The sequence below is a fragment of the Molothrus aeneus genome, chromosome 2, assembly GCF_037042795.1.
Source record: "Molothrus aeneus isolate 106 chromosome 2, BPBGC_Maene_1.0, whole genome shotgun sequence".
Classification (NCBI taxonomy): Eukaryota; Metazoa; Chordata; class Aves; order Passeriformes; family Icteridae; genus Molothrus; species Molothrus aeneus.
The window spans coordinates 55,796,122-55,808,718 of NC_089647.1; the positions used below are offsets into that span (position 1 = coordinate 55,796,122).

General features: G+C 38.1%; 1 protein-coding gene across 4 annotated transcripts in view; it reads left to right on the forward strand.

Moving 5' to 3' along the window:
- Positions 1-12,597, forward strand: part of ENOX1 (ecto-NOX disulfide-thiol exchanger 1) — a 361,156-nt gene that overhangs the window by 281,556 nt on the left and 67,003 nt on the right. For all 4 annotated transcript variants that reach the window (XM_066545023.1, XM_066545020.1, XM_066545022.1 and 1 more), the window contains one exon: positions 11,865-11,971. In XM_066545023.1, the coding sequence (XP_066401120.1) occupies positions 11,865-11,971 (107 nt within the window). The remainder of the gene's footprint in view (positions 1-11,864; positions 11,972-12,597) is intronic.

Sequence of the window (12,597 nt, forward strand, 5' to 3'; positions counted from 1 at the left end):
GAGATCCCTGTAGTTTCAGGTGGAAATACGCAGTTTTGGCTATCTGTTTTGCTTCTGTAATGTGCTGAATGCTGAACTTACAAAAACAGAAATAGCTTTGGCTTCAAAATGTGAGTTTCCTAGTGCCACAGTAACAGCAGAGTCTGGAAGAAGAAAGTTTCTTACAGATCTGGCCTAGGAGGACAAGGTCAGCAAAAAGCATCCTCAGGGAAAGTTGTTACACTGTGGATTTTATAAGAACAAGTTTTACAAGCTTTCCATATGTTCCCCATTGTTTATTTTATAAACATCATGAACATTGACCATTATTAGCATTAATGTCTTATTAAAATTCCTTGCAAACTTGCTGTGAACAGATGGATAATGTTTTTCCTTTACACATGTATATGCCTAAGATTGCTAAGCATGGAGATTCTGAAATGAGCTTCCCTTTTTCAAGGAAATTTGAATTGATCTGTATTTGAACTGATCTGAGGAATGTTTTTCATGCATCTTTTTCCATTGCTGTTCCACAGTCCTGCATAATTGGCTACAATATCTCAGTTGCTTTATGAAGAAGAATTTGAAAATACGAGATGTCCAAAATAGGTGTGTGTGGCCTGTTAAATTCTGCAGACTGACAGAAACCCACTTCTGCTTTTCTGTAGTAAGGATCCAAAAGTCTAGTGTAATGCTGCAGCTGTGTGGCCATTTGACATAAATATTACAATATTTTAAAAATATCATGTGGCAGTCCTCTCTCATGAACTAGGTCAGATGTCAATCTTGGAGCTGACCATTCTGGGCTTTCTTTGCAGTCAGAAGAGAAAAATAAGAATCTCCATGGAATGAGTCATCAAACTGACCTCATGGTGCTCTTACAATGAGATGAATCATCCCTTGGATATGCCATTTTTTCTCTGCTGCCCATAGAGGATTCACAGGGGGCCTTTCCCTGAACCAGATGTCCCACTTTTCACATGCCTTCTTCAGAGGAGATTAATCCCACTAACTGTGTACAGCATTGATACAGATGGGTGGAGCATAAGGGAAGAACTTGGAATTAGATAAAAGTGCCAGCAAATGAATGTTATGGAGAGTGAAAAAGAAATAAAATTGGCTTCAAGTGCACTCACCTGGAACACACACATTCACACACATACACACACATAGTCTTGGTGAGTCTCAGTAGAAAATACTTTCTTATTAATGAGGATTACTGTGACCAGAACATTTCATCTTATGGCCTAACTAATAAAGAAGTACAGGCGTTGAAATCCCTGCTACAAATTTGTGCCTGGAGGTATTTAGGTGATTACTGAGCAGATTACCCCTAAAAATTTGGGTCAATTGCTCAGCACGTGAATTAATTACCTCATCAAAGTACTTGTGCCAGGATAATCTGTGAAATAAAGTGTATTACTGTTGTCACACCACTAATTTATAGCACCTGATTTAAGTGCTACAGGGACTCTTAGCCTTGGTATGGTGCTTCTCCAGTTATTTAAGGGATAACTGATAAAGGGATAAAGAGAGAAAAATGTCCACTTCTTTCTTTTTATTAAATTACTTGATTTTTTTAAGATTTGAATTTGTGCTTAAAGTATGGATTGTTTTCAAGGATTTAGGATAGGTCTGTCTTTGTGGTTTAACATCTATTTACTTCCACAGCTTAGATACATGTGACACTGCCCCTTGATTTTCCATTCATCTCTGTTTTGTTTCCTCCCAAACCACCTGTTCAGCGTTAGGTTTAGAGATGTTGATCCCCATGTTTAAGGTAAATGGAGGCCCTAGAGATATCCCTGTTGGGCTGTTGGTGTTTTTTTAGACTGCACCAAAGCCACAATTTTCTCTTCTGACTCTCTTCTCCATGCACTGTAAACTTTGCCTACCTCTTACTGAGTTTTCAGACTGTTTAATGCAGTCTCCCTTAACAACACTGAAAAAGTTACCTACAGGTGAATAATATTTCCATATTCAAAAATGAATTTGGTATCTAAAGAGTAAGACACAGAAGGTGGTGGAAGTGTCTCAGTATACAAGTTCATAGGTTATACACATAGTGTAATGAAGTGCCCCATGGCTGGTTACTGATCAGATTATGACACTCCATCATTTGGTCATTTTGGCCCATTTTACAGAAGAACTAATGGACTTAGTGGACTCTGAAACCAGGTCCCCATCAGAGTCTATGAATCAGTCTCTTGTGCCTGTGGGAGAACAGCGAGAGGAGGGTGGTTTTTATCATGGGGCCCCCTGACTAGATTACTTCACATAGAATCATAGAATCAGTAAGGTTGGAAAAGACCTCCAAGATCATTTGAGTCCAGCCTTTGAATAAACACCACCATGCCAACTAAACCATAGCACCAAGTGCCATGTCCAGTCATTTCTTAAACACTTCCAGGGATGGTACCTTCACCCTGGGCAGCCTGTTCCAATGGTTAACCACTCTTTCAGTGAAAAAATTCTTCCTGATGTCCAGCATGAACATGAACAAGGGGGAATGGCTTTGAACTGAAAGGGGACCAGTTTAGATTAGGTATTAGGAAGAAACGTAGTGTGAGAGTGGTGAGACACTGGCACAGATTGCCCAGAGAAGCTGTGGATGCCCCACTCCTGGCAGTGTTCAAGCCAGGCTGGATGAAGTTTTGAGCAACCTGATCTCGTGGAAGGTGTCCCTGCCCATGGCAGGGGGGTTGGAAACAGATGATCTTTAAGATCCATTCCAAGCCAAACCATTCTATGATTCTGTGGACTATGAGATTATGCAGTTTACCTGCTTTGCCTGTTGCTAAGTATCTTCAGCCCTTACTTGTGAAACAGGAAGTGAAGCTAGATTCAATGTTGAGCTGATTTAGTAGGCCTCTCCATTTATGAAGAATCAAAGGTTTGGGGAGAAGGCTGTGTGTCATGTACCCCTTTTTTGTACTCTAAAAATAAACCTTGAGTTTTCCTTTCCTTTCTACTAAAGGACTCCAGTGGTATATTAGATTACATCAAATATTTTTATCAAATAACTGGTAGGTATCTGACATGAATTACACCTCAATCCAAAAAGCAAACAAACAAACAAAATAATTAAATAATTCTGAAGGGAAAAGCATTCTCAATAGACTGAATAAAATTCTCCTCCTTTCATGTTTCTTCATTTTCATTCTCTGATCTCCCTGGATTTGATTTAGTCTGTTTTAACATTATCAATGCCTTCAGAGATAGAATCTGCATTTTTTTTAATGTTAAAAAAGTAAGAAAATATCAAAAATACTTTCTGAGCTCTCTTAAAAACTATTGGCATCAGTTTTGTTTTTCTCTATACAGGTTCACTTCAGAAGTTGCTCTCTTGCTTTATAAAAGATAGAATTTACATTGATATAATGATGAATGCTAAAATCACTGTCTCATCTGCTTTCCTTTAAATTCCATACTTCAGTACTTTCTCCCCCAAATCCTTCCACTTTTAGTATTCTTATAGCACCAGAAATGAAGCCAGTTTCATTACAGACATTAAAAGCATGCTGATTAAATGCTTAGCAGTCAGACTTTTAATATACAATCATGCTTTCCAGAGCAGTCTTTCAATTGCTCCACATTAATAACAACTTTTAAAAGGATTTTCCTGCTCTTTAATTGTCCAGTCTTACAGTCTTTCTTTCATTTGCCACTGACTAATTCAAAAATATAAGCTTACTTTATGTGCAATTTTTAGGTCATCATTAAGCTCTTTGTGAAAGAGATCGAGTCATATAATGTGTTTTTACAGTGCAGCCCAGTTCTCAGTTGGTGTCATAGAATGCCACTATAATACAAACATTAATCATCCATGTAATTAGTTGCCACTCTTTCTTTCTACCTTGATGCATTTCTAAAAAAGAAAAAATAAAAAGTACAGAATAACCTCTGCAATCCGTCCAGTTCCTTTTGTTAGCTCATTTAGTTAGTGTGCTCTTGGCTTGTTTCTATACTGATAATTTGTCCAGTAAAGCTCAGCTGGATCTCTTTATTCTTTTTTCAGTTGTCCTTCTATTTATGAGATTTTCTATCTCATATACACATGTTCCCTAAAAGCATTTCTATACAGGATGCTGTGACAGTGGCAGAGAATAGAGATGAAAGACTCCATTTTTATTTTACCTTGCATTCTTGTAGTTGCTCTCTTTCTTTTGGCAGTATAACCCTTTGTGGTTGTAATTTGTAGTATTTCCCATAGCTTATTCTTCTGTGCTTCATTTTCTTTGAATGTCTGCATTCCTTCCATTGTCTGTAGCTTTCACTCCACCTAAAGTCAATACAAATCTTGGTATTGATTTAAGCATGGACAGAATTTCAACCGAAGCTCTTCTGTTATTTTTTAAGAGGGTGTGTGGTTTTGTTTTTTTTAATGTAGTCCATTAAATATGCATGGTATTTTGCAGAAAAATAAAAGCACTGCCTTCCAAGAGAATTCAGTCTATTTTGACAACTCATGCCACTTGCCTGCAATCTGCATTTCTCCTAGATGATGACACAAGGTTCAAGGCAAAGAAGCATGTGCTTTAATCACATGGAAATCTGTGCTTGGTTTTGACTTGCCTTGCTGAGTAGAGACAGGGTAAGGGCCTGATGCACCACAGAACTGAGCTGTAAATGTTCTATGGAAATAAAGGATGAGGGAAGAGTCATTAGTCAAGGAAGGAAAGGTGGTTTCACCCAAAAGGATGAGCTGGCTGTGCATACCATGTGGTCTGCACATCTAAAGCTGTTCAGACTGCTTACAAATGATTGAATAAACCTTATAAATATGAATAATCCTATGCAACTAGGAGTGATTGAAATACTTGCTCCCTTCAGTGTGCGCTAGTCATGCTTCATGTCAAATCACTGATTTTGTCATAAATGGTATAGTTTGTGATGATGACAGATGTTATGGGGCAAGAAAAGAGTTTTGGAAAGGGATAGACTATGTGGCAGAAAAAGATGGACACACATAGAAGGAACAAAAATACAGAAGGAAGGAGTCATGGCAGGCAAGAGAACATAAGGTATGCAACAGATGGAGGAGTAAATTTCACACCTGAAGTATGTGAGACAATTTTTTTGTTTTGATTGCCAGTAGAGTCTATGGCTGTTGAAACCTCCTCATCCACATCTTTATCCTTTTTCTTAAGCAAAAGGAACCATATTATGCCCCCCAAAAATATAGCCCTCCTGATCTCCTAGGAATATTTTAATCTGCAAGATTCCTGCATAATTATTACTTCACTTAATGGGACCTGCGATGGATTAATGTCATTTATGATGTTCCTACATTGCAGAGTTGCCTGGGAATTCTCTTTTCGGACAGATTTACGAAAAATGGTCATTCCCACTTTTGCTATTTTTAAATCTGAGAACTGAAAAGAAAGCTGTGTCTAACAATAAATAAAAGAAGGAATAGCTAATTAACTGCAATTCTTTGGGAATAGTTTATAATCTTGTCAAGCTGACAAAGAAAGCAGCATTCACTTCACCTTCCTTTGAATTGGTGGGGGGGCAGATGAGGTTTTTCTAGGTTTTTTTCTGGTTGTCAACACAAGGTCCATAAAGTCCATTCCATAATGTAAGATTGTGGCATTGAAAGAGCAGGTACTGCACATTTTTACTTGCCCTCCTGTGTTGTGCTGGTCTAATGTCAGGCACCTGTTTGTTGAGAAATGACATGAAGGTGAAGTGGTCTTGTTGAGTCGGAGTGATTTATCACATGGCACAGTGCCAGCTCTTACAGTTACACCAAGCTGTCAGTTTCTCTGTTGTAAATTAAACAACAGTTTCATAATCTAAAAGATTTTCAAAGCTTAAATTGTAGACAGATTTTCTAGCAATACCTTGCAAGGCAAACTGGGCTCTCTAATTAAATTGTACTTTTTTCTTTATTTCAAAGTTTAACAAGGAGCGTCGTACTTCTAGAACTATCAATTCTTGATATACGTACCTCAGACAAGTTACTGCACAGATTTCAGTATGAATCCTGTAAACTGAGCACTTTTAGTATCCCCATACTGCTTCCTCTTTCACTGTTCCCCACTGAGTTCCGTAGCTAAAAGAAGGAGAAAGGAAAACAGTGGCTGCTGACACAGGGGTTTGATATTCTTACAAGACCAGGGGTTATAGTAAGTGCTGTGGTATAATTTTTTTTTTAATTTGTCTATGTGGATTGTATTAGAAAGAAGTATTTCTTTCTGCATCACCTAGATATAGATTAGTGACATTCAGTAAGCCTCTTAATAACCCACACAAGCCAGTCTGAGTCAGATGGAACAGGAAGAGGGTTAAGCATGAACCAAGACATACACCCTTCTGGTCTCAAATGCTGTAGGGCTAGTCAAAGGGAAAGGTAGAAGTAATTTAGAGAGAAGACATTCTTTCTGGTATTCAGGTAGGTGAGACAGGGTAGGAGGAAAACATCCTTCTTCCTCTGGTAAGTCTTGTAATTGCTGACTGCACTGCTGAGACCTCTGTACCAGGATGAGAGCAGAAGAGGTGAGACTGCTACTAGAGGATGACCCCCCCGACTCTGTCTGCAGGATTAAATTAAGCTGAGCTAGGGCAGGCTGGCCCATACTGTTCAGCTGTTAGAAAGTTGTTGCTCTGGGTCAGCTAGTGTTTTCCCACAAAATGTAATACAGTTCAGAGTTTGATGCAGGCCAAGTAGTTTCCCAGAAAAGCATCTTTTTGGGAAGAGAGAAGCACTGTTGCTGCAGGGACACTCAGCATGCTGTGCCCATTGGTTTCAGAGAGCAAGAATGGTCCCTGGTTGGTTTTGATTGCCAGGACAGATGTAGTTATTGGTAGAAGGGCGGGTTGAGGAATGGCATCCTTGCAAGCTGACTGCCCACACAGCAAAATGATTTGGGAGATAAATCGCTGCAGATTCTCTCGGGGGATGTAATAGTGAAGTCCTATGGTTTTCTCCTTGATCATGCTATGTCTTAACACTGTGTGTTATGAAACCTACAGGCATCTGGGCAGCACCCAGACCAAATTTCTCTGATGGGGTTGCAGATAATTGTGAATTTTAAAAAGTTTTTTAAAAAGCACAGCCAAACACAAAACCCCAACAAAGCGAAAATCAAAGTGGAGTGGCAGATGAGGTATTTTGCACAGCTGTCAAAACCTGTATCTTCTTTATACAAGTCTATAATGGCCTTTGCTTCTGTATCCAGCTATAGTATGCTTTACTTTAGGACCCATCCCTTCCATTATCTGCAGTCTTCCCCAGGGTGATATTTCCAACTCTTATGTTTTCCTCTACTAGTCAAAGGCAATCACATCTGTTTCTCCGTCTGTGGCATGTGAATTGAGTAACAGGGAGAGGCTGCAGGTTTTCAACTCTAAAAGTGAGAAAGGCAAATTCTTTTTTGAAAGTAAGCAGTACCATAACCAAAAGAATGAGTGGCTCAAATTAATTAAAATAATACATGTTTCATTACTCTGCAATCTGTCTACCATTTCTCTTACCCATGTCACATGTCATTTACCTATGAACAGTTTTATCCTTGGACATAATGCTAAGTTATGTTCAGCTCATTACCAAATGCCTTTCAGGACTGTTGCCAAAAATATTCTCTTCCCTATCCAAAACTGACCTGGGGACTCTAATTCATTCACTACAGCATCTAGCCTTGACTACTGTAATTCCTTGGTTTGCTGGGCTTGGAGCCAAATCGATTGGCAGACTGCAGCTTAGTCAGAATTCAGCAACAGGGCTTCTGACCCAAACCACGCCAACTCTATATCCTCCCTGTGCTGCAACTCTATATTTGAAAAGCGTGTTATACATTTACTGTAACAGTTTCCTTTACACTGTAATTTTATGGGTTGAATTTTTCTTTTACCCTTCATGTCAACTGTCACACTCTTACAGAATTTTTCTGTGCTAAATTGCCATATATTCTACTCTGACACTTGCAGTAATTTAGTGCAAAGCCCTTTTCATCCTGCGTCCTTAATTGGTAGAATTTGGAGTAAAATTCTACATGAAATCAAATTATTTTATCTGCCATCCAAGACTTTTGTTTTTATTCTAACACATTTTTTTGTTTCTATTTTGCTTCTTTTTCTATTATAAATTATGTATATCATAATATATAGTATAAAATAATATGCATGGCAGCTTATAATGTAATAAGCAAAGGAAAAATTGAGTACTTCTTAACTCCTGAACCCAGAGATAAATTTCAGCCGACACTCAATCATGTATTTAAAATTGACTGCTTGATAAATGTAATGCAGGGTAAAAATATTCTCTCTACCTGTTAATCTGCAGATGAGGCTACACTTTGGTTCTCATTTATTTCTGCTTTTCTTTGGTAATACAATTTTCAAATATCCTGTATCAAATATTTTCTTGCCCAGGAGATATTCTAGTTTTCCATTTCATACAGTCTTCTATGCAACTTCTGCAGGCATTGTTTAAGGGATTTTTGCTGTTTTTCCTAGTTTTTCTGGTTGCTTTTACATTTATACTTGATAGCAGTACTTTTTCCAGGTAGCATAGTTTGTGGCAGCAGAAACTGAGCCTTAAACTTCCTATTAATATACTTACTATGAGCTGGCACCTCTAATAAAGTGTATTGCACTAGCATATCACTCTAGCCTTAGTTATTTGGGTCTTTCTAGCTACTCAAAACACGGCAGAAAAACAATTAGATAATAATCCTTTGTCCGAAACATGACGTGTAAATTAGCAGCTACAGAATAAGTCATTAGGAAAGATGCAATTACTTACATCCTGTAAGCCATATTGATGGGAAAAACATGACATGTTATGGACCCTTCCAGAACAATGTGGTTTTTTAAATCCTAATTTAGTAAGAAAATAGCTTTGCATATGGTCAATGAAAATTTGATATAGCATAGAACTCACTAACAGATGTTTGACAATGAATATTTCATGTTACTTAATAATTCTACTTACCAGTCACAGTTGACACTACAGTGCATTCTGGAGTTCAAGGTGCCTTGGGGAGATAGATATGACCTGTTATATAGTTTTGGAAATTTCTTCCTGGAGATCAGAAATAATCTGAAAACCATGGTCAGTAGTGAGACTCAGATTATGAAGATGTCAGCCCAAAATCTGGGACCTCTCTTTGGCCAAGTTTTACTCAGACACAGACAAAAAATGAGTTCGCTGGGGAGCTTCTCAGCTAATATAAACCTTACATGGCTTCTCCTTAGGGGTGAATCTACCATCCCTATGGGCTATGTGCTGCTGGATCACTTACCCATACAAATTTGATCCTGATCAGGAGTGGGTACATCATGTCTTGTCTTCCAATTTCACAGAGCACAAGCATTATGCCAGCTTTAGGCTTCCAGAGTACCTATGGGAAAACAAATGAGTCTTGGTGCAACAAGAAAAAATGTGGCAGTGCAGGTTTACATTGAATTGCCATCTCATGGCACAGGAATGCAGGATTTTGGTGCAGTACAAAAAGATGTGGAGGCACTTCCCTGTACCATGACCTTGGCTGCTGTTTAGCTCTAATGTAATTCTTGGAGACCTTTTATGGTGGAATTTGCAAAGCTTCATAGCCTAGATTGCTGTTAATATTGAAATTGCTGTACATACATTGACACTTTGTTTGAACAGACCACTGGTGTGTTGGTCCTTGATACATACTCATTTAGTATTGTCCTCTGCATCTTCCTTTTTATTATCCCTTCCTACCTGTTTCATAAAGTTTCTTTAAATGGTTTGATTTTTAGCATGTTGTACTGATACTATCCTACCTCTTGTCACTTTTTTAATTCCAAAAAGTTAGGTAAGTGAAGAAGATCCTTTTAGTATTCACTTTGTCTACTGCAGTTATACAAGAAGAAGCTATGGCATCTTCCTAGCTTGTGTTTCCATTGAGGAAAGTTTCTGAAATGATCAGATAATGACTTTTGATAAATCTTAGCACCTGTTCACATAATGAAAATTAAACACTTTAAAGTTCAAATGTTTTTCAAAATTCAGATGATCTTATTAATACTTATTAGTGGAAAATGGCAAACCAGCTCTTCCTCATATCTTTGTGAATCTTTTCTACTTGAATTTCCACTTGCAAACTGAAAACAGATTGTTAATTAAGCAAAATTTTCTGAGCACCTGGGTCATCAACAGAATGACAGTAATTAAATTCTAGCCTCAATTTCTATACACTTAATAATCGAGTGCTTTACCATTTTCATTCTTTTCAAATTAATTGAAAAAATATACACAGCATTACTTCCTTGATGCTTAGACTCTTTAGTCTAAGCAAGTTCGAATGGGCTGAAATTATCACACCTACCTTTAAAAGTTGAATGGATTACAAATGGATAAGATCATCACAGTAGGTCTGAAAGACTTTCTTTATTTTAAACTACCTATATGTATTCATTTTAAAAGAAAATGAACTACAATTATTTTCTATGACTTTAGAAGGTAATTAATCATCCCTGAAAGAAAAACTCTATTCAAAATATTGTAATTTTCTGGAATCTGAAGGCAGCCTTCAAAAGTGGTAAAAAAACAGAGAATAGAAGAAATGCGCTCAAATGAGAGAGATTAACTTTTTGTCCTAGAGGTGAAAGATGCTGCTTCAGTAGGTGAGCTCACCCTTTTAGGAAGGATAGGTTGCTATGTATAGTAAGATTCTCTACATCTCTGACTTAAGGGAAGAATGAGAGAAGCTCCAGATCAGCAAGATAAGGGACCAGGGCAGAGGGTGTTATAGCACTCCTGCCACCACTTTTCAGTGAGAGGAGTAAGAAGTGCTGCAAGCTGCAACTTGATAAAGGAAGGACATTGTTTCCACCCAGGAATCTAAAAAGATAGGTAGCAAAGAACCTTGTCAAAGAGTTGTAGCATTTTTCAGTTTGACTTCATAGGTTGGCACAGCTGCTCATTCATTATTACAGCCAAGGTTGTTTGCAAAAAATCTGGATTTATTAGTGTTTTCTTCAGTTAATTGTGCTGGGATCAAGGCGACTTACATCTTGGCCAAATCATTTCTAGGCAGGTCACTGTTGTGGAAGGACAATTTTACTTGCAACTGAAGTGAAAAGAAAGGCGTGTTGAGAGAAAAGCTTTCTCAACTGAGATGAACAAATAGCTTAAAACTGGAGGATCTTAATTATCCTAGAAAACTGATTGAAATATTGACATTTGGCTTCAGAACAAATTCATTTGATTTGAATGAGGGAAGCCCATTTCACATCTGTTCTTCACCTTGTATGAAAGAAAAAAAGTGTCTGTTCATGTAAGTAACCATACATAGGCCATGGAGACGGCTCTGATTTACCACAGGTGAGCCCTTTGATATTGAGTGGAGGAGAAGGAGCAGCTGCAGCCACAGAGTGTATGTTGATGTACCTGCAGGTAGAAGGTTTAGCCTCCTCCAGGTGGGAGGTTCAGCCCTTCCCACCTGCTGACAAGTTCCCACTATCAGTCAGATAGTCACCCTTCAAAGCAGAGCCTTCCTGCCCACCACGCTTCTGTCCGTGCAGCCCGCTCATCTGTACGCCGCTGCCACAGGAAAACATGTGTCAGGTGGATGTCTCGAGGGTCATTTCTGTGGTCATACACCAATTGCCACTCACCATGTGTGTGCCAGCACAGGGAGTGGTAGCAGACATCACGGGGAAGCAGCTGCATGCCTGGTTCTTGGTGCATAGTTAAGAGTTGTGTAGACTAAAGTTATGGAGACAGACTTGAAGGGAGACATCTCCAACATTGATACAATGTAAGTACTAAAGACACGTCATTGGATGGATATTGATGATGTTGTTTCAGTAATGACATCATCCATAGACTCCTAGTGTCTTTGCTTTGCTTCTCTATAGTGATCACAACATAAATTGCTTGTCTTGTTTGACTTCCTTGTTCACCAAAGTTGAGCAGATTGTCGCCGTTTTCAACGCTTCTACCAGACAAAAAGCTTGGGACCATTTCTCGAAAGCCCAGCGAAAGAACATAGACATTTGGCGAAAGCATTCTGAGGTTGGTGATTTTATTTTTACTTTCTATCCATCATCTCACAGCTGGATTGACACAGAACGAGTGTGATTGTAGCTGGACATAGTGTATTTGGCAATATTTACAGCTACCATTTTAGTTGTTAATCAACTGGCCGTTTGCAGTCTCATCTACAGTATGAATTGCTCCCATTGCTCTCATTATGGTAATAGCCATTAAATAACATGAAGACAGGGAGCAATGTGTTTTTATTTTTCATGCAAAATTTGGGAAATCGTTAGAAGATTATGTTTACTATCTAAAATAATGAACTGACATAGTGAAATTAGGAACAATATTTTCAAATAAGGAATTTAGGAGTCATCGTGATCTGTTTTTAAAAGAAGAATTCTGTGGCAAAGATTTTTTTTTTTCACTGGTCCATCTTATGGTCATTATAAGATGACTTTGAGTGAAAATAAAATAAAAAATTTCTTTCCTAAATAATGACTTAAGAATATTAAGTCCCTAACTGTGACCTATTCCTTCCCATTTGTTCTATGTTTATCTTAGAAAAAGTAGATACATCTCTTGTGTTGATTCTAAGTATTATACTTGCAAAGAAACCAGTATAAATGTAATCATACAACCACACGGAGTTAGCAGTGTGG